The sequence below is a fragment of the Scleropages formosus genome, chromosome 3 (assembly GCF_900964775.1).
Source record: "Scleropages formosus chromosome 3, fSclFor1.1, whole genome shotgun sequence".
NCBI classification, from domain to species: Eukaryota; Metazoa; Chordata; class Actinopteri; order Osteoglossiformes; family Osteoglossidae; genus Scleropages; species Scleropages formosus.
This window is the reverse complement of record NC_041808.1, coordinates 24,517,811-24,540,304: the sequence shown is the minus strand read 5'-3', so window position 1 is coordinate 24,540,304 and position 22,494 is coordinate 24,517,811. Positions and strand designations below refer to the sequence as shown.

At 44.4% G+C, this 22,494-nt stretch overlaps 1 protein-coding gene across 1 annotated transcript; it reads right to left on the bottom strand.

Annotated features, from left to right (window-relative positions):
* Window positions 1–3,955: 3,955 nt before the first annotated feature.
* Window positions 3,956–20,574, bottom strand: rnf150b (ring finger protein 150b). The gene is made up of 7 exons (XM_029250709.1): window positions 19,816–20,574; window positions 12,305–12,555; window positions 10,851–10,922; window positions 10,336–10,418; window positions 9,538–9,634; window positions 9,229–9,439; window positions 3,956–5,829 (listed from the first exon to the last, which is right to left on the bottom strand). The coding sequence occupies exons 1-7, from the start codon at window positions 20,261–20,263 to the stop codon at window positions 5,711–5,713; spliced, it is 1,281 nt and encodes a 426-aa protein (XP_029106542.1). The 5' UTR covers window positions 20,264–20,574; the 3' UTR covers window positions 3,956–5,710.
* Window positions 20,575–22,494: the final 1,920 nt, after the last annotated feature.

The window sequence follows — 22,494 nt, the reverse complement described above, 5'->3', positions numbered from 1 at the left end:
TTGGTCTGGACCCCATGCTGACTCGCCAACGGGGTGGGCCGGGGTCTTGATCGCATCCGTCACATTTTCAGTTTGCTCTCCAATTACAGAGATAAGAACTCTGTCTTAGTCTCGGCATTATTACTTGCGATACGTGCCATTTAAATAAAGGTACATTTATTTCATGAAGGGGGGTGTGGTGGCGCAGCGGGTTTAGCCAGGGCCTGCTCTGTGGTGGGTCCAGGGTTCGAGTCCTGCTCGGGGTGCCTTGTGACAGATCGGTGCGCCATCCTGGTGTGCCCCTCCCCCTTCAGCTTTGCACCCTGTGTTGCTGGGTTAGGCTCCGGCTCGCCACGACCCCGCTTGTCCCAGCGGTTTCAGACAGCGTGTGGTTTTTTTTCCATGTACTGTATACGTACTGTGAACTGCCTTCAAAAATGTGACAGTCCTGTAGACCCATTTGTGTCTCTAGGCGCCCTCTGGTGGACATTTGTGTTCAGGCTCAGGATGTCACATGTCACACGCAGCACTTTGCAAGGTGTCGCATGGTCCGCCTCAGTGGAGCAATGCTTCTCTCAAAGTATAGTGTCATTTTCAGTTATTTCTAAACACAAATACAGCCCTATTCAGCCACCAGCAGTGTCAGAGAACCCACCAAGCAAGGCCTCAGACACACAGTGGTGTTATGCGCAGACATCCCTGCAGACGTCCCTGCAGACATGCAGTTGGTATTGAACCAAAAGTGAGTGTCTTGTTTATATCCTCTGTTGGACACCTGCTCTTGACAGCTCCCACAGGCGAAGCAGACATGGACACAGCAAGGGGTTGCAAAGGCGCAATTCTTTGCAACAAAAAGACCTGAAACAAGGAGGGCACGCAGAAAACGGTGTTAATATTCAAAGATGCCACGGACGCTACAATGCCCCCTTTCCTAAGAGCCTGGATATGTTCTAAAGCGTGAATGCAAAATTTTCTGCACAAGCCTCACTTTTTTATTGTCGGACATTTTTCCGAAGCTTCGAGTTGACAGAGTTACAGATCCTCAAACTGACTAATATTAAAAGTGGAACAAACGACTTCCAAGTATTTAATATGATCTCACCCTGACTGGCTTTGGTAAAACGGCACTCAGTTCACACCCAGAATAAGAGAAATGGTAGTTTCACACAGACTGGGATTTTCCCCACGATCCGGTGCGACAAGAAAACAACTGGGAAGAATCACACAAAAAAATGGTGACATCATAGCGATTCCCTTCATACGCAGTGAGTGAAAGGATTTTTGGTTTCAGACCCAGCTTTCAGAGACATACACAGCGATATTTTGCATCACAAACTGACATATTTTGATGCCCTGTCCTGGAGAATCAAAACTGTCACTGATATGAAGTATACGACAAAAAAAATTCATTTGAATTTTGCATTAAATATATTAAGCTGAGTCTGAGACTGAGAAAATCATTAGAATAGATGTGCGACACTGAAAAAGACCTGGCAACCAATGGAAACAGTGCGGGAAATAACATACCATCAATATAAAACAGGAACAATTTTGCTAAATGTTTACAATAACTTCTGTTAAAAATAGTTTGAGAATTTGTTCTACTATTCAGACATGGAAAAACAGTAAAGTACTTTGGAAAATTCAGTAATCAGGTTTATTTGAGTCCTATCTACTCTACACTCCATTTCAGAGATGATCTAAATTTCTAGCCATTGTTTAGCTGACAGCTGTACCCAAGGTGACTTAAAATGTTAGGCGACTTACACAGATTTACTCATTTCTACAGCTGTGGAGTTTTTAACTGTATCAGGTCAGGGTAAATACCTTGACCAAGGGTTTCACAGCACAATGGGGTTATCTGACAAGTGAAAGCTCCAAGCACTACGGCACCTGTCGCCTCTAATAAAAGTTTTATGTAAGCAGCAACAGCAATGCAAAAAGGCATCTAAAAGACGTCAGTGATTTTCACTCTGTTCAAAAGGCCTGATATGTGGCATTGCTTGCATTCAGCTGCAAGAACCATTTCTAACGCGGTGTAGAGGCCACCACGTCCTGAAACTGAGCTTTCCCGTTGCCATGGCAACATGTTGGGAGTCGGTGACTATGGCAACAGCATGCTCGCTCACCTCGCATAGTCATCCAATGGAAGAAAAATATGAGAGCTGCTCCTAAATATAGATATGAAGAACACTGAGCGAGGAGGACACTTACCTGCCAGCAATTAATCACAAATCATCACCACCTATCCATATGATTACTGCTTAAAGTGTTCCTCTGGCTGTGGTGTGACCAGTAATCAGAGTATTTTTCTTCCACTACAGCAGAGTGTTACTAGAGCTAATCATTGCAAAATGGTTTTAAGCACAGCTACTGACAATGTTGCAGATGACAGTGTTACACATCTGGATTTTGTTTACTGGGTCAAGCTGTGGTTAAGTACCTTGCTCAAAGGTACTGCAGCAGGGTCTCTCCTGAGGCTCGGCCGGGTTTTTCCCTTGTTGCAATTCTGTCTCTTCACCTGCGATGCACCTGCCAGGGGTTCTGCTCACATGATCCTCCCGGGTCCTTCTCTGAGAGCAGTGCTGCGTACCGCAAACTGTCACGCGTGCACATTGTACAGAAAAATAAACGCCACACGTGAAACGGCAATGGTCACCTGTGGCATCAAAACAACATATTTTTACTGCATTTTTGCACACTGTCCGATCATATGTTTGAAGGAAAAAAAAAAAAAGAGTCAAGCAGACTTTCTTGTTCCACCTGTGCGGACATCACGCGGTGGCGATGGAAACCGAGTTAGAGGAGTCCAGCACGCATCGGTTTGAGAACATGTGATAACCATGATGGGGACTCCTCACAAGACAGAGAGGGTAAATACTGGAAATACTGTGGGACAACAGAAGTTCAGAGCCCTTGTGCCAAAATGAAACAGAAGCAGAGGGTGAAATAAGCGTTTAGAGCAGACAGAGGCTGCCTGTCCTCTCAGCTCCTCGCAGAAATAACACTACTGTTGGCAAGAAGGTCAACAAGCCACTTAATTTCTGCACAGCTCATTTACTGACCGTAAAACATCAGAGTGCTCTCTCACACACACACACACAGTCTCTCAATGTAGGGACTTTCCATTTGCAGGAGTTTTAAAAAGTCATACTAATTAATTCTGACATTCCTGCCTTTATATTTTGTAAAAAATCTCCCTGTTTAAGCCTATTTTTCAGATTTTACTTTACTTTTGGGACCTTACACACTCCCAGAAAAGGAGCAGATTTGGGAGAGAAGTGAAATAAATACAAATTTGTTAAATAAATGCATTCATCCATCGACATGTACTTGACAGCTTGCATGACAGATTGGTAAGTAAACAAGTGCATATAAAATGCATATGAAATACAGAGATTTAAAAAAATTTTCTTTCACTGGATGATCTCAGAGTGTAGCAGAAATAAAGAAGCATGCATGCATTCACATTACAACTCAGATCAATGAAGAAAAAAAAAAAAACGTTTTTTTAAGCACTGTGCAAATCAGTCAAAAGCAGGTTTATTTGTATGACTACAGATGTACCGGGGTGATGGAGGGGCCGGGTCCGAAGGGGAAGACGCGGCGTACAAACCGTGATTCGAATGAATGAACTGGACGAATTTTGGTTAAAATCAGACGTGGGGCATCGGCGTCCTGTTTCTCTTACTGCAGCAACCACGTGTCCTAGCAACCAACGATCAATAACGTGACAGAGCGCCTCTCTCACCACCAGCAAGCATTTGTCTTCCTGCACTTTTTTAATGCTTAAAAGTACAAAGAAGCCTTTATCAAACATGATAACATCGTCACAGTCGGGGGGGCGATCAATCAAAGTTACAAACGCTTCTCCTCCGTAATCCACTCGATGGGGCCAAGCAATCGTTATTTTACATTCTGCTGAATGACAACTCATCTGCGGCGATGCGGCTGACCTCTGACCGACGTCACGTCACGTCACGTCAATGCGCATCATTATCTCATGGCATCATCTTTGGTACTGCACACGCAGGTAAATGAAAGAGAGGGAATAAACCAATAAAAAGTACCATCGCTAGCAAATGACCCCTGACTACAGCAATGGGTACTCACTTTACCAAAAAGCTCTCTGACTACATATAAATATTCATCTTGTTTAGAAAAATAAAACATTTCAATAGTAAAATAAATGCAATCTAACAGGCTTTCCTATGTATGAATGTATGAATATACAATATAGAGCAGACCATTTTTAATACAATGTTCACTTTCGACACGTGCAATGCCTGAAATGCATTTATGCATAAGCTTCATAACATTTGATGCTCACTTTAATATGGTACAAGCTGAGATGTCACTAAAATGTATAAATTATGGGATGCAGTTTGGGTTGTGGTTCACCTTGGATAAGACTGACTTGCTGAGGTCAAACTGCATCAAGCAATGAAATACACATATTCCTGTCTCCATGGCGACAGTCACATTCCAGTCTGGCGAGTCCCTAAGATAAAGAACAATATTAAATAACTCTATAGACACTGTCTACCTGTGACCATCATCTGCCTCCGTTCAATCGGAGACTTCGCTGCTTGCTATAAGAAGCTGGTTATAATAGAACCAAAAGCTGGAGGGACCACTGAATCTCTCTCTATATGTGAAATGATGCAATATACCACAATTACAACTACTGTTCAAAACTGTAAAACAAAACGCCAAAAAAAAAAAAAAATCAAGTCAGGCAGCTGGAGCAAAGCATTAGTCCCTTATTTAAAGGAGAGTCCTTGTCATACTGCAGTCCCACTCAAGATACCTGAGGTCCTAAATCCCCTCTCCTGCAGGACAGTAAGCAGTTGAGTGATGGCGAGACGTGAACCGACTTGTACGACCAAACATTCTAGGGCTTCACAGGACTCAAAGAAATCATTTATTTCTTTTCCAATAATTATTTTAAAAAAAAAAAAAAAAAAAAAAAAAAACATGGAAAATAAATCTCCGTTATGATGTGCTTGGTCAATTGGTTAGGATTTGGTGTGCATTTGTGCCAGCTTCTTCCAAGTTCCTCACAAACAGTCCTCAGGAACAGGTGGAACAAACCTCAAAATACATGCCCACTGCATGTTCAGTGAGCAAAAGCAAAATTAAAACAGAGCAAGTTCCTGCAAAACTTAGTGTCACGCTGGACCGGAAAAGGTGGAGGCGGACCAGAAACGATGACTTTTCTTTTTAGAGGACAAAAGGCAGAAAATACTGTTTTGTGTGACAGAACACCAAGAAAAAAGGAAAGCGGTGAAAATCTGGAGTGTCAAGAGTATACAAAGTGTCGGGGAAGGGTTCGGAGAGCGACTCCAGGACGCAGCGCTGCTGTGGACACTGAAGATGGACAATGAGAGACTCTTCGATACTCCAACGGAGCTTAGGCGGCGACACCTTGAAGACAGGAACCAACACAGTCACGTGCTACTCTAAATCCTCTGGAAAGATGAGCTGAGTCTGGAACCCAAGACCTTCTTTGAGGGACATCTGTGAAACGAATGTGAGCCGTTCCCACAGAGAGGGGTTTTGTTTCCCGTCGCTGATGAAGACGGACGTCACGTGGTGCCGCGCTTGTATTGCCAGTCACCTGCAGGGGGCGCCAGGGCGAGCGTCCTCAGACCCTGGTGCCGATGCCTCGTCCCTTGGGGAGCTACCACTACTGGTTTCGCCCCCTTTTTGTGGACAGGCCCCGGGCTGCTCAGGACTTCACCTCCTCCAGGTCCTGCTCAGCAAGTGGCTCCTGGTCCAAAAGCCCCGCCCCCACGGTGAGGAAGAGCGAGGTATCAGAGTCGCTACTGCTGACTGGTGGCGATTCACCTGGAGCGAGCGAGAGCGAGACAAAGGTCACATGAAAAAGACAAACAGCAGTTAAAGGCTTTTCTGGGTCTTGCTGTTGTAACCTTGAGAAAGACAGTCAGTTTAAATAAGAACACGCAGATATACAGTGTCAATATGCAAATGAGTTTGGACAAAACCATTTAAAGTTTCTAGGTGGGCGGCTGGTAGCGCAGCGGTTAGAGCTGCTACCTTTGGACCCGAGGGACCTAGGTTTGAATCTTACCTCCAGCTGTAGTACCTTTGAGTAAGGTACTTACCTTAAAATTGCTCTAGTGAAAAAACTACCCAGCTGTATAAACGGGTAAATAATTGTAAAGTAGCTTCATATTGTAAGTTGCTTTGGAGAAAAGTGTCAGCTAAATGTAAACATGAGCCGGCCATGTAGAGACTCCCTCTCACATGACCGATTTTCAGAAGTTCCTCTGGTTTTGGTGGTATTTTCCCTTCATCTCACGCATGCATGCATGCACGCACGCACGCACGCACGCACACACGAACACAGAGCCACCACAATTATTGACCTAACCCTCTTCCTCCGCTGCTGCCACGTGGCACAACAAGGCCTCTGTTTGTCTGGTGTGCAGCTGCAGCCTCTGTGTTCCACCGAAAAAAGGGCCACTTCCTACACGGCCCCAGCTCCACACAGAGACACCAGTGTGGCTCCCAATCCACGCTGCCGCTTTCGCTCTTCTGAAAATTCATTTATCCGATAACTTATCGAGTAACTTACACTCATTCGCCCTTTTATACAGCAGGGACATTTTTACTATATTAACTGATGGTCAATACCTTGATCATGGGCTCTACAGCAGGAGGTGGGATTCAAACCTTGTCGTTTGAGTACAAGGCAGCTGCACTAAACACTAAACCACCTGCTGAATTTTTTTACTCCTTTTTTGGCCCGAGCCTACTTCATTCTTTACAAAGTGAAAGGTAATTGTACCCAACAGTAAAAACAGGGTAAGTAAATGTTAAGTGGCACTTAAGAACAAGGACAGTTCACTCAGAGCGAGCTGCAATCAAACTGAAACAAGAGAGACAAGTTAATCTCACTTTTTCTGCATAACCACAGGAGACAGCAAATTCATACCACACCGATGTAACTGAATGTATGTGAATGAATGAATCCGCACACACACACACACACACGCACACACGCACAGAGACACAGGTACAGGCACACACACACAATCATTGTGAACACCAACACCAAGGAAAAGCTCTGGACAATAAATGGTGAGTGTGGCCAACACCGTATGTAACTGGTAGCACAAACGGTATTAAACATACCCACCTGCCTCCACACACACACACACACACACACACACAGACAAAGATAATTTACTCAGTCCCTGGGTTCAACTGCCATCGTTTGAGCCAAATTCACAAACCTTCAAATGTCCCTTGCAGTGGCTGTCTCTGGTTTCCTTTCAATGAGCAAGACTTAGAAAATTATTATAAAAGACATATGTATTTTCATGTCAAAAATCAAAATAATTAATAACTAAATAACAAAACAGCTGCGGGAACAACTGGCAGCGTAGTGGTTAGAGCTGCTGCCTCTGGATCTAAAAGTTGCAGGTTTGATCTCCACCTCTGGCTGTAGTACCCTTAAGCAAGGTACTTACCCTAAATTGCTCCAGTAAAAAAAAAATTTCCCAGCTGAATAAATGGCTAAATAATTGTAAGCTTGTAACTGTAACCTTAACATTGTAGGTTGCTTTGGAGAAAAGCCTCAGCTAAATGAATAAATGTAAAATATATGAGAACATGGCAGAGAAATCACATGATGCAGTGAGTTGGACCAGGTCCTGCTCTCTGGTAGGTCTGGGGTTCAAGTCTTGCTTGGGGTGTCTTGTGATGGACTGGCGTCCCATCCTGGGTGTGTCTCCTCCCCTCCGGCCTTTTGCCCTGTGTTGCTGGGTTAGGCTCCGGCTCCCTGGGACAAGCGGTTCAGACAAGGTGTGTGTGTGTGTGTGTGTGCGTGTGTATTCTGATAATATTTCCTGTAAGGTCTAGTAACAAAAAGCTTAAGGAATTTGTGCTACTGTTCAGGGATAAAAAGTAGAAGAAAGCCCTTAGAAATGCAGTAATCAGATGAGTGAAGGAGTAATAATAATTCAGTCCTATCTGCTCTAGATGCCTAACAACTAAAGTATTGCTAACCATTTTTTTTAGCCAAAAGCTTTATCCAAGGTGACTTACAACATTACAATGAGCAGCAATTCACAGCAATTTACCCATATATATATATATATAGCTAGATAATTTTTACTGTATCAATTCGAGTCCCGCTTGGGGTGCCTTGTGGTGGACTGGCATCCCGTCCTGGGTGTGTCCCCTCCCCCCTTTGGCCTCACGCCCTGTGTTGCCAGGTTAGGGTCCGGCTCACCACGACCCCACTTGGGACAAGTGGTTTCAGTGCGTGTGCGTGCGTGCGTGATTCAACGTAAATACTTAATGTACGAGTACTGCAGAGGGAGCAGGGATTTGAATCCAGATTTATGATGTATACATAATTCCTACAAATATCATATTCAGTTAACACTAAGACTGAAAGAAACTTAAAGACTGGAAACGATTAACTGCTAATTTACACGTTAACAACAGAACACCATCTTCATCACTCTTATTATTTTTGTAGTTATTATTCACTTTTTCTTTGCCAAGCTGTCATGTGTGGCTATGGTACTATGGCAGCTGTTCTGATTCTGGCCCAATGGACCAGGACTGTGAGCTGGCGCACGGATCTCGCACATCCAGAACGCTGCCGATGGGACGGCACCCCGTCCTGCTCGCTACTCAAACCTGCTGCTCTGAGCACGCGGTAAAGCACCCCAAGGACTCTGCCTTGACTGCTATATCTCTGAGTGCTTCTGCAGATTATTGCTTCCGATCTGCACACTGAAGGTTTCGCAGAAAGAGCGTCACATGTTAAAAGTTGGCTCCCTGCAGAGACCCAGAAGCTTCCAACGCCTCTTACAATATTACTGCACTCTCAAGTGAATTAATTCCATTTGATTTAAATAACGTGGACCGATGAGAACGTAACAAGCTGCCTGTTCTTGGGAGGAGTCGGGTAGGAAACTCGCAGTGCACACAGTTGCTTCCTGCTTTAGTCTTGCAGTGACTCAGTAGAGCACCTCATCAGACACAGCAACGTGGTAAACATCAGAGATCGCTGTTAGTGATATAACCTGAGTAACTTAATTCACTCTAGAATGCCGTGATAATGCAGTCTGAGAGCTTGTAGAGTTTAGACTGCAAGGTCAACCCGCAAACATTTCTTGTTTGTACTCGTGGTGTAGAAACTAATTAAATTGTTACTTGTGAATTGTAAAACACAACACAAACACACACACACAGAAAATCACTTGCCGCTGGCCAGCAGGTGTCCTTCTCCAGCCTGAGTCAGCGATTCGGCATCGCGGTACACTTGAGGGAGGCCCATCATGCGCACGCCGGGATCCAGCACCGCCGAGCTCTCGTTCAAGGTGATGTCGCTGGCTCCCGTTACTGGACTGGTGGGCGGACCCCCAACAGAAACCTCGTAGTCCGGGGGGACGTCATCCATGCAGTCTGCGTTGGGCTGGGGAACACAGCAGGCACGGCCAGACACCATGAGACCGTGTTGTTCGGACAGCATCTCAGGGTGGATGAGAACAGCCAAAGGAGAGAAAAACATACAGGTATCCCCAGCGCTTTCAGGATGTTTATCTTGCACATGGGACACGTCCGGTGCTCCAAGAGCCAGGGGTCCACGCAATTCTTGTGGAAGAGGTGTCTGGAAACACAAAGCACACGCCCACAGGTGACGGGACCCTAAGCAGACTCTCTTCTTTTACAGTTCCATTACCAAGAAGAGTTTTCATTGCAGTTTCCCAAAAGAGATAACTGCATGGCGCAACAACGGACAGTTTAAGAGGATACAATGAGATTTACCATGTTGGCACTTGACCTAAAAGGCTGTTCCAGTTATTAGGCGCAGCACAGCACTGGTAAACAGGGCCATTGTGCAGAGAGCACACCGAGCGTCTGCTTGGTGTCGGGACCTTTTAACAAGTGATCTCTCGCATAGCAGCATGTCGACGGATGGCTACCGCTCATCAGGCCAGGGAGAAAGCGGCTGTGTCTTTGGCCTGCGCTCTGTGTGTGTTAAACGTGTGCAAATGACAAACACTACTGGATCATCAATGGTTCGTTCAGCTAATGCAGATACCCACGCATTCAACCGTTCGTTACCAATAACCAATTGTCCAGTGCAGGGTCGCAGCGGTACAGAGTCTATCCTGGAAGCACAAGGTGCGAGGCAGGGTACGTTCTGGTCAGGACCCCAGTCCATCACAGGGAAATCACTGGCACAGACTCTCATTTACTCGCACGCAAACCAACACAAACATTTTATTGAAATGTGCATTACAGCTGCAACTTTTCCAGAGTACTTTGACTGACACATCAGGCTTGAAAAGGAAGCTCATGTCTTACCTGCAAGGTAAAATCCTAACGACATCATTTGCTTTGTAGCCCTCAATGCAGACCGCGCAGTTGTCGTAATCGGACTCCGTTTCCTACAACAAGCGGGTCTCGTCAGCAATGCGTTTCTGAGTAATGTTAAATAACTACTGATGTTCATCCGTACCCTGGTAAAGCCAGGACTTCATAATGTACACGACAACTCTTTTCCTTATCAGTGTAAAACACGGCAAGCGAACAAGACCCTAACCTTAATACAAAGAACCTTTTTTGGGTCTCTGAATAGTAACCAGTAACATAATGATTATTCACAATCTAAGACCTTCCAAAGGTGACTGTGAATACAGGCAGCAACGATACAGTCGAGGTGAGAGAATAACGTGCCGGCTTCCATTTGCACCTTTTTACATTTGTGCAGATTCTTGAGAGTAGAGTTTTGAAGATCTAAACTCACATTTCTGAGGAGCGAGAGCCTGTCACTTGTGATGTGTGTGTGTGGGGAGGAAATGACGACACTACCAGCTCACCTTGTCTCCTTTTCTGACCGTGCGCAGCTGCAGCTTGCCGATGGCTTTCTTCGCCGCGTCTCCCAGGCGCCTCTGTGGAGGACATGAGAAGAACACACCACGGTAACAAGATGTGACCGAGCAGCTTCACCAACGGCAGTAGGTTTCAAACACCAAAAAACACACAAGGTAACAGACAAGATCCCGATACAAAAAATATACTTCACACCATTTGCAAGTGAAATTCACTTCATCGGTTTCTTTACCATACTACCATTAATAAACACAGAAGGGTGTCTAGTTTTTCAAACATAAACAGAACAATATAAACAGGATTAAGGCTTTTCACACTCCACTGAGTAACATTAACAGTTATTCTGATGCAACAGAAAAAGGCCAACTATCAGTCTTACTTCAGCAACTGAAATACTGAACATCTGACCTCCTTAACAACACCATCCTTTACTCAGTCTTTATCATTTGCTCATTTATACATCAGAGAAATGTTTATTGTATCAGTTCAGGGTAAGTGCCTTGACTGGGGGTACTACAACAGGAGGTGGGGCTCGAACCGGTAGCCTCTAACTATAAGGCTAAAGGTCTAACCCCTACGTCACCTGCTGCCTCCTGATAAACACCTCCAATGTGGTGAGGGTGCACATCTTACAGATATAAACTGGACAAGGGAAAAGGCAATCATAGACTTATTAAAAGAGCGCAAGCGTGGAGTTAAAACAGCTGTCGCAGTTTCTACTCCAATGTTAAGCACCTTTCCCTTCCCTTCCCTTCCCTTCCCTTCCCTTCCCCCAGCTCCACTGCCAGATCTGACTCCTCGCAGCGACGGATGATAGAGGCAGCAAAGGGGGAGCAGGCTGCCAGACGGTGTCATGAAAAGACCGGGCCCAGACCGCATTCCCCCCACAATGGCGTCGCAACACCGTGTGCCACAGCGACTGGTCACCGCTGCAACTGCCAATGTCACTTTCCCAACACGTCCACCTTGTCATTCATGACCAGAGTTCAGGTGACACGGAGGGTGGCGGTAATGGGGTTTCCAGAAGAGAAGTGCAGTTGAATTTACCAACAAACCCGTGGCACATGAGCTCTGAAACACAGACAGCTTCCACTATGAAACCATTAAGACTTTGTGAGTCTCCAAGTTTGAATCCCACCTCCTGCTGTAGTACCGCTGATCCCAGTAGTACCCAACTGTTTAAATGGGTAAATCACTGCAAGTACCTTAACACTGCAGTTTGGAGAAAATTGTCAGCTAGATGACCAAATGTAAATATAACTGTTCAGTATGCAGAGGAGCTCAACACCCAGAATATTATTCAGAAACTAGGAACACGGTAACTACAGTCCCACGGCAGTTCACCCTGACAGACACAACCCTCAAGACTGCAACAACAGACTATGCTGAGCTCCTGGATGCTCTGAGGACTGAGCAGGTCTGGGAGACATCCAGGTCTTACCTGGTTCCTGTCGCGCGCATTGGCGTAGCGGAATCGCTGGATGTAGTAGAAGACCAGCCACGCGAGGGAGATGATCATCAGCACGATGAAGGAGATGGAGACGAAAACCACGGAGGTGCGGCTCACGTACTTCTGCAAGTTGCGTGTGCCGATGGTGATGTGCATCGTCACCGTCACGTTCCTCTCCAACAGGGACACCAACTTCCTGCCCTTGTGCTCGGGGATCATGATGGCCACGATGTCCCCCGTGCCTGAGAGCGGAGAGAGACGGGCTGTTGAACATCCTGTGACTGCATTGTTATTTATTCAATTAGCCGATGCTTTTTTCCAAAGAAATTTCAACTGCTTGCACTGATTTATTCATTCATTTAGGTGGGTAATTTTGAACGTTTCAATTCAGGGTAAGTACCTTGTAACCCACGGTACTATAGCAATAGGTGGAAATGTACTGCAGCTGGAAATGGGTGTCCTTGTACCATGGCAGGGCTCTACAATGCTCCCATTTTTCACACCAGATTTTGGGAAACTGAGGAAAGTCTGAAACCCAGGGTTTTTACAGGGTTTTACCCTGTGGCAGAACAGACTGGACCTAGAAGAGCAGAAATCAGCTCAGTGTAGAAACAGGTGCTACCATTTACATAATCAAGAAGGCGAAGTGGACTCCTTCGCACTAAAGTCAACGTCCATACCTGGTTTCGCATCCCAAGACACATCTGAGGAAATGTACATTATATTTATGGTGAGGTAAATGTCCAGCTCTATTGACTCTGCAAAGTTATGAAATATTATGTGGCAAACATGCGTTTCCTGTGCAAAAAACAGGCCTGCATACATGGGTTTACAGCTTGCTTGTGAGTCACTCACACTGCGTCACTGCACTTCAGGGAGCCGCACAAAGTGCCAGCATCCAGATCATGAAAGAACAAAGCAAACCAAGGCTAATGTACCAGTCAAAGAGCATCATGGAACACAAGTACTGGAGTTTGACAGCCACCTCTATGTACTGGTCACCTCAGCAGCTGGCTTCGGACTCAGACCATCCGAGGGCAAGCTGGGGCGCTGCTACTTCTACGAGCATCACTACTCACCAGAGCAGGCTAAATGCACCAGAGAAACACTGAAAATGCTACAATCTTTCCACGTGATGGTAACCCATACAAACCCCCCAAAGACTGACTTGGATTCAAACTCATATCCAAATGCACAGCACAGATGCTGTGAGGCACCAGTGAAGCCATCATGAATATTTCAAGTACACTTGGCCCTCAAGCACAAATGGGCTGGCAGTTCATTTATAGCTCTATTTGTTTGTAAAGTGAAATACCGTCACAATTTATAAAAGCTTAATTATACAGATTTCCCTCAAGGTATTCACAAGTTTGGTTCTGTAAAAACCTCATATGGAGTTGTAACAAGTTAAAAATTCTCTGCAAGACATTCATTTATTGCATTTTAACTAACTGCTCATTCTATGTAGGGCCGCTTTGTTCCAGAGTCTACCCTGGAAACAAAGGACATACAGTGGGGGTTGCAAGTTTGTGAACCCGTTAGCATTTTCTCTATTTCTGTATAAATATGACCTAAAAGGGGATCAGATTTCACGCAAGTCCTAAAACTAGATAAAGACATCCCAAATAAACAAAAACATTATACTTGTTCATTTATTTATTGAGGAAAATTATCCAAGGTTACAAATCTGTGTGTGGCAAAAGTATGTGAACCTTTGCTTTCAATAACAACTAAACAACTAAATGTTTCCCGTAACTGTTGATTAGTCCTGCACATCGGCTTGGAGGAATTTCAGCCCATGCCTCCTTACAGTACAATTTCAACTCAGGAATGCTTCCTTGCATGAACTGCCCACTACAGGTCCTTCTACAACATTTATATAAGATGAAGGTCAGGACTTTACCATTCAAAAACATTACCTTTCTTCTACTTTAACCATTCTTTAGCAGAACTACTTGTGTGTTTAGGGACATTGTCTTGCTGCATAACTCACTTTCTGCTGAGTTTTAGTTCATGGACAGATACCCTAACAGTTTCCTGTTCAATTTGCTAGTACAATTCAGAATTCTTAGTTCCATTAATGATGGCAAGCAGTCTTGGTCCAGAGAGAGCAAAGCAGGCCCAAAGCATGATACTGCCACCACCATGTTTCAAGATGAGATAAGGCTCTTATGGTAGAAGACAGGTTGCTTGCCATTTGCCAAAGATAGTACTTTTTGGCTTGAATGAGAAATGTTATTTTGGTCTCATCCATCCACATAAAATTCTTCCAACAGCTTTCTGCCTTATCTACATGGTCCTAAGCAAACTGTACAGGAGCAGCAATGTTCTTTTTGAGCCCAACATCAGGAGAACGCTCCTTTAATTTTAGGACATTTTTAAAAACCTGTTCATGTTTTAGGTTCTATTTATGCAAGAAAAGAAGCCTAAAAGTTTCACAAACTTTCAAGCACCACTAAGGCAGGGAAAACTAAGGACAAAATACCAGTTAGTCACAGGAATTTTATTATCCTTTATTAACTTGCTGACAAATGCTGCACATGTTTCCTTTGGCCACTTTCAGCTTACTTTATTACCAACATTAGTCAGTAGAGGTGCATCTGGATTTATTTGCTGGGCAGGTTCTGTAAAAGTGTAGAATATAGCTATAATAAAATGCTGTAACATATTTAACCAAGCTATATTGTAAACAGTTTTATTTTCAACTGTTTTCAAACTAGTGTCAAAGCCACGTTTAATACTGTGGGTTGACTGATTTATTGCATAACATGCCGTTTTAGACACCGTCATTGATCAATGGTGCTCAGAACACTAAACAAGATCTGTAAACACTGCGGAAGTGAGTTTAATTAAGGTGTTACAACACTCCTGTGTTGCTCTTTATTGCACATCAACAGCTGGACACTGAAATGTAGGTATCTTATACTTCTTAGTCAAGAGTCTGGAAAAAATTAAGTTTCCCCTTCCTGTTGACATAGACACATTTCCTGCTACAGGGTCACTGTTGCTCCAGTAGTATTACAGTTAGAGATTAAATGCACCCAACAATATGACCATCTGGTGTATTACCACAACGTGAAAGACCACAGAACATTACATAACAAAAAAAAAAAAAAAAAACCTGAATGTTGTACAGATACATGACAATCGCTTAGTGCAACATTAATGAAAACACCTATGCACTGTAGGCCTAAAAACAAAAGGCCCAAAGCAGAAAAATTAGGTGAAATGAAACACAGATGGCACACACACAAAAAAATAAATAAATAAATAAATAAATAAATAAATAAATAAATGACTGGGGTACTTTACCATACACCATGCTGAGAAATTGTATCAGTATCAGGAAATACAGGAACAAGACTGACACCTCACCCTTGGAAAAAAATATTTAATATAATTTCAGGAAAAGACAAGCAGTATAGTGGCTTCTGAACCCAGTACAAAATCATTTCATGCTAAGCTGATGTCAACGTACAACTATGCATTCTTAAAATCTCTGATCATTTTTTTTTTAAAAAAACAGTTTAAGCTGTTGTACAACCATTGTGCTGAGTTTTTTATAAAAAAAAAAAAACCCAACAACATGCACAGTCTGCATCATAGTTAATACAGCCAGCACATGGGATTTAGCCACTGCAGGTCTCTGCATACAATGTGCACTTTGCAAAAGAAAACTTTGGCAGAATGCATGCAGATGACAGTCATAAAAGTGTGGGGAGAAGAAAATTGTATTTAAAGGCATTCAGGAAATTACAAGAATGCAACAAAATAGCTTTGACAGTTTGTATGTTTAATCTGTACCATAAATATAACTACACAACCCTTAAATAACATAGTACAACTCTAAAAACATTTTGGGACAGAGAAACACATGAAGTCTCAAACTCAAAAGGTTATCATCCCTCAGTACTGTTTATTCCACAATGAAACTAACAAACTTCAAGCTTCCTGACTATGACACTGATCACCTCAATCACTACCACTGACTATGGTAAATGTAGGCCACTATGGAAACTGCAGATTCAGTATTTTTTCCATTATTACTGATTCATGTTTCAGTCAACTGGTCAGCATGATGGCACAGTGAGTAGCACTATCCTCTCACATTGCTTGGACAGCGAGAGGGGACATGGGTTCTGCCCCAGCTCAGTCCGTGTGGAGTTTATGTGTTCTAACCATGCTTGTGTGGTTTTCCTCAAGATGCTCCAGTTTCCTTCCACTGTTGGAAAGACATGACTTCAGGTGACGCGGTGACTGTAAACTGCCCATTGTGTTACTGAGACAGTGATTTACAGTGTTCTGGTGTCCTGATGAGTGACTGTTGGTAGTTTACAGTCACCTACTTACCATTGTAAGTCACCTTGAATGAAAAAGTGTCTCAAATACAGAGTATTCACTGTAAGTCGCTTTGGAGAAAAGTGTGCTAAGCATAAATGCAAGTGCTTCACACGAGGTTTTTTTTTAAAAAAATAAAAAAAAAAAAAAAAAAAAAACCAAAAGCTGTTCCTAATATTGTAAGAAACATTCAGCAATGTTGCCAAAACATTCTGTTCATAGAGGAAAAAAATTAAACAATTTCTACATGTCTTGCAGACTTACACATGTAAGTGGAGGAGGGGCAGACCAAAAGGGTTAATTTCTGGAACAGCGTGCTGCGAGTCAGTGCCTTTTCATAGCGGCAGACCCCACATACAGCAAAAGTTGCTGTGCCCCAAGAAAAAGTGCAGTCTTCCTGTGTTCAAGAGGCCTGGCCACTCGAGAGCTTCGGATGGAATGGCAAACTGCGACGGGCTGTGTACACAATCTCATCGTCCTCTATTTGACCGATTTACTACATTCATTTTTATGTGATACCATTATGGCCTTGTATTCTTTAAGTTTGCATAAGCACATTAATGTATGACACAACTTATTTGTGGCAACATTAACCGCTAAACTGTGGTTGTTGTTTCAACAGTCCACTCAGAAAAGATCATCTGTAAATCACCACAGCAATGAAAGTGCAACGCGTCACCTCCGGCTCACAGCATTCTCTTCTACAAGGTGGTTAAAGATCATGCCAACATCATTCCGTTCTTAGAACAACATAGAGCCTTATCATCCAGTACCCAAAGCTATCGGCATCATCAGCAGTTTCTCTGAATATGTTATTTTGGGATTTCCCACCCCAATCTTCTATTGGACAGAAGAGCATCAAGGCTTGGCATACTCAATAACAGCTTTGTGCAAACAGTCAAAAGGTTTCCTTGCAGCCAGTTTGTCACAGTACAGCATGTGTTTCACATAAAAGGATTCTCCACAACACACTATTGATTTTAGTCCAAGCACAAAAATTTAAAGAAGGGGTGGGGCCAGACTTTATAATTTCAAACATTTCCCAAGACCACTGCTAGCAGTACCTCCAGAGTACTTAATAGTAGTAAAGTGCATCGATATTAACACTATAAATAACTCAAAGCCCTTCATTGCCAATACATATAGCAACTGGAATTGGTTGTAGTTTCATTCCAAACATGACACACAAAATATGAATATACAACACAGACAAATATACATACAAAAAGTACTAATAAACAACAGCACTGAAAACATGAGCAGCAATGGAAAATTTACCAGAGTGCAGTTAACAGCGGTGTGGAGATGACACAAAAAAATATCCCTAAGGAACTTATTTTCTCAATCTGGCTCAGTCTGTGTGGCGTTTGCATGTTCTCATGTTTGTGATGGTTTCCTGCAGGTGCTCTGGTTTCCTCTCACGGTGCAAAGACCAGTGTTTCAGGCGAACTGCTGACTGCCCAGTGTGTATGTGTGTGAGAGAGAGTGACTGCCTTGGGATGACTTGGTGTACCTGGTATCATCCCCCCACCCTGACCCTGCACTGGACAAGCCCTTACTTATAATAGATGGATGATCTTTACTTTATTCCTTAATATGTTGTGAAACACTAATACTTGGTAAAACTCACAGACACTCCTCGGTTGCTTTGTTAATAAGCAAACAGTCTCCAATGAATCTTACAGCACCTATTTCCATTCTCCTAGTTTTTAAATCATCAGATCATGACCCTAACCTCCACCATGACTCCCATTTTCCACAGGAGTACATGATAAAAAAGTTAACCACATCCAATTGCTTGCAATGGTACTTTTAATAAATAAAACACTTTCAATAAACTCTTAAATTATCCCTGAATCACTCTTGCCAGCAGTAACTACTGTGCCTTAACTGGCAAAGAATTGACATTCATGTGGAACCTTTAAAAATTCTTTACACTGACAGTCATACTGGAACAGTTGCATAACATTGCCAAGGAAAGATGTTATAACAAGCGTTCCAAAAGTGGCAGTTGCCATAGTCGAGAAAAGTATATTAAAAAAAGATCTAAGAAGGGCATTAAAAAAATAAACAAATAAATGAATGAATGAATGAATCCATTATCAATAACTTCTTTTTCACTGCAGTTTTACACTGGAGCATGGCGAAGGCACCAGAGGTAAGAACAGAAAACATACCATTTGTATTTACAGATTTTTCATGCCATTGCATAATATATAAGCAGTAATCCAGACAGCTGGTAGTGTAGTGGTTACAGCTACTACCTTTGGATCCAGAGGCCACAGGTTTGATCCTCACCTCTGCCTGTAGTACACTTGAGCAAGGTACTTACCCTAAATTGCTCCAGAAGAAGTGAAGGGGGGGGAAAGGAAAAAAACTGTATACATGAATAAATAATTGTATGCTTAGCACTACAAATAAATCCCTTTGGAGAAAAGCACAATGAAGAAGTGTAATCTCTGCATAACAGATCATGAAGAGAATTTCACAACCACTTACTATAGGACTTCTCAGCTGTGAACAAGATTTTAGAAGCACACAAATAACAGCTGCGTCTGCAATTTTATGCACACGTGTGACACCGCGGGAGTCAGTGACATCACCAACATTAAGCACATTAATCATTTCTGTTTGATGGTGGCAAGAACGTCTCTGATGTGGATTAACGCAAGGCACGGGGCAGACACCAAGTCACTGCAGAGGGCAATGAATAATAATCTTTTTTTTTTTTTATTGGAAAAAAAAAAAGGTTAAACTTAACATCTTGAAACCCGGCACTTAACATTTCGTGTTCCAACGAATCCTGTGACGTTAACTTGCCAACAACACAGGACAGGTCACATAGCGTGGTGCATAAATCCGCAAATCGGTGGAAATCCATAGCGCCTAGAGCAAAACACACAAGAGATCATGCTTCGTGCAGGGGGAGGTTCAGGTTGCAGGTTCAAATGCTGCTGCTGGGCGAACTGGAAACACAGCAGCTGGTAACCACCCGCCGATCGCGGAGCAGCAGGGCGACGCGATGATGGATGGCGTGCCGGGCACCGCGCGACCCCGCGGTACATATTTTAGTTTACATCTATATGTAGCAGACGCTTTTCTCCAAAGCGACGTACATCTCATCTCACGGATGATATGGCAGCGCTTATACTAATAAACCTCACCTGGGTGCGGCATGGTGATGGTCTCGTTGGCACTGGATGAGCCCACGTTAAATATGACCACAGCAGACGCGTTGTGCGCGGCCGCGTTGCGAATCTTCTCCTTGTACGTGCAGTTCCCCCGGGCGATGAGCGCGATCCACGCGGAGGCGTGCGCGGGCACGGCGAATCTAGCGTGCGGGTCGCAGCCCTGTCGGTCCTGCGGGGCCGCGGGCATCGCGAGGAGCCCGCGCGCGTCGCGCTTCAGCGAGTGCTCCCCGTAGCGGCCGCACTCCGACTTCTCCGTGCGCGGCTCGGACGTGGCGGGGTCCGCGTACGTGACGTTCACGAAGGCCGTGTACCACTCCTCCTTCTCGGCCGCCGTCAGGTCCAGGCTCAGCAGATGCACGAAGCAGAAGGACAGCAGCCATGTCGAGAGCGCCAGGCTGCGGCACACATGCGTGACGGACATGGCCGGCCGCGGCGGCAGCGGCAGCGGCAGCGGCACGGAGCACAACCCGCACTCCGCTCCCCTGCTGCCTCCGCGTCCCTCCCTGTCCCCTCTGTCCCCTTCACACACTTATTTCCCCGCCGGCGCCGCGTCCCTTTCCTTCCGTAACTCTGCCCTTCTACACCAGCGAGCGCCACTGCAGCAACTGGCCGACAGGATGTCCGTCCTCGCGGAGGGGCGTCACGGCGTCCGCGCCGCCGCTACCGCCGCCTCGCGCTGCCTGTTCCGCTCGCAGTATTTAATTCTGCGCTGAGACCGGAGAAAACGCACACGCGTCCATATAAAGACAATTCAACAGCGCCCCCTGCCGGCAACGAAAAGAAATTCCGTGCAGCGGAGAAAAAAGGTGGCGGAAAAATGTGGAGGGTGTGGATTACACGAGAGGGCAGCAGGTGGCGCAGTGGTTAGAGCTGCCCCATTCCACTTGAAGCACCATTAATTTTAGCACTGTCAGCTGCTTCAGAGGAAAGCGCCGGTTAAATAAATGTAAACAAAACACAGCCTGACATGTTGGACTGCTGACAGGCAGACCTCACTGAGGAGGACACTGATGGAAGTTCGGGAACCCTGTCGCAGGCCTGTGGACAGAAGGGCAATGTTCTGTATTGAGAAATACTAACCGAAGCAGTACGGTAAATAGGTATGGTACAGAGTGTAGTGTAAGGTACATACCGTACGCACTGACAGCACTCTCTTCGGAACAGTGCTCTACCAAAACACACAGAAAAGAAGGTTCTAGAAAAGAAGACATCACAGCAAAGTCTCTTGAACCATCAATATTTTTCACTTATTTTGATTCAGTCTAGTGCTACATGGGAACTATCACACATAGAGTGGTGTGAAGAGCAGAAGTATGCTCTCTTTCAGTTCGGCTCTTGGTTCTAAGCGCCTTGATAGAAAACTCCCTCTGTCCCTCAGTGCTGCTGAATCCCTTTCAGCACTCAAGAACGGTCTCAAACCCTTCTCCATCCATCCATTGTTGACGACTGTTTGTCCCAAGCGGGGGTCGCGGCGAGCCAGAGCCTTACCCGGCAACAGAGGGAGCAAGGCTGAGGGGACGCACCCAGGACGGGATGCCAGTCCGTCTTAAGGCACCCCAAGCGGGACTCGCACCCCAGACCCGCCAAACAGCGGGCCCCGGCCGAAACCCCTGTGCCACCACGTCCCTCCTTCAAACCCATCTCTTTCTCACTCATTTCCTTTCCGAGCTCCTGACAACTTTGTAAATTAGTGCATTACCATCATTACTTCTACTTATACATCTGCTACTTCTATGTCACTTACTGTATTAAGGCCACTGTATTGTATGTGATGCATTAAATGTAAAGGCTTAATACCTCTATTTTATGAGGAAGTGACATTGATTCACACACACACACATTGAGTGAAACCGCTTATCCCGAGGGGGGTCGCAGCAAGCCGGAGTCTAACCCGGCAACGCAGGGCGCAAGGCTGGAGGGGCAGGGGACACACCCAGGACGAGATGCCAGTCCGTCGCAAGACACCCCAAGCGGGACTCAAACCCCGGACCCACCAGAGAGCAGGCAAAGGCCAAACCCACTGCATCTCCGCGCCCCCCACTATGAGAAAGTGATGAATGCCAAATATAAGCAAGCTTTGCTAGATTATACATTCCCTTTTTAATTATAAAAAAGAAAAAATTTTTGCACTTAATCTTATACCACAATTAATCTATGGCATTACGTAAAAATGAAATTAAATTAGATTTTGCAGGATTTCATGTAGCTTAACCTTCAAAAAGTAGAGAACTTGCCAATATGTGCCCAGTGCAGTAGGTTTTATAAAAATCTTTTTGACCTTTATTGTATAAAAATTGTGACTATTAGAATTACATTTGCAAAAAGGCAAACATAGCCTGAGGCTATACTCTAACCTAAAATTTAATGCAACACAATCACGTTTATTGTTCTGATATTACTCATATTTCAGAGAATATACAGTATAGGTGTTGTATATGTTTTATTCACTTCAGGGAAAAATTAAAGTCTAAAATCATTTTAATGATTATTATTGACTTGACAGCAGCTTCATGGATAGGCAAAGACTGTCATGAAATGTGCTGGGATCTCTTCAATCATATTCGTTTAATCCACAGGACTGGCTTTCTTCCGCAAAGGCACAACTGAACGCAACAAGTCCTCTGACTGTGTTTCCAAGCACCCGGGACTGCA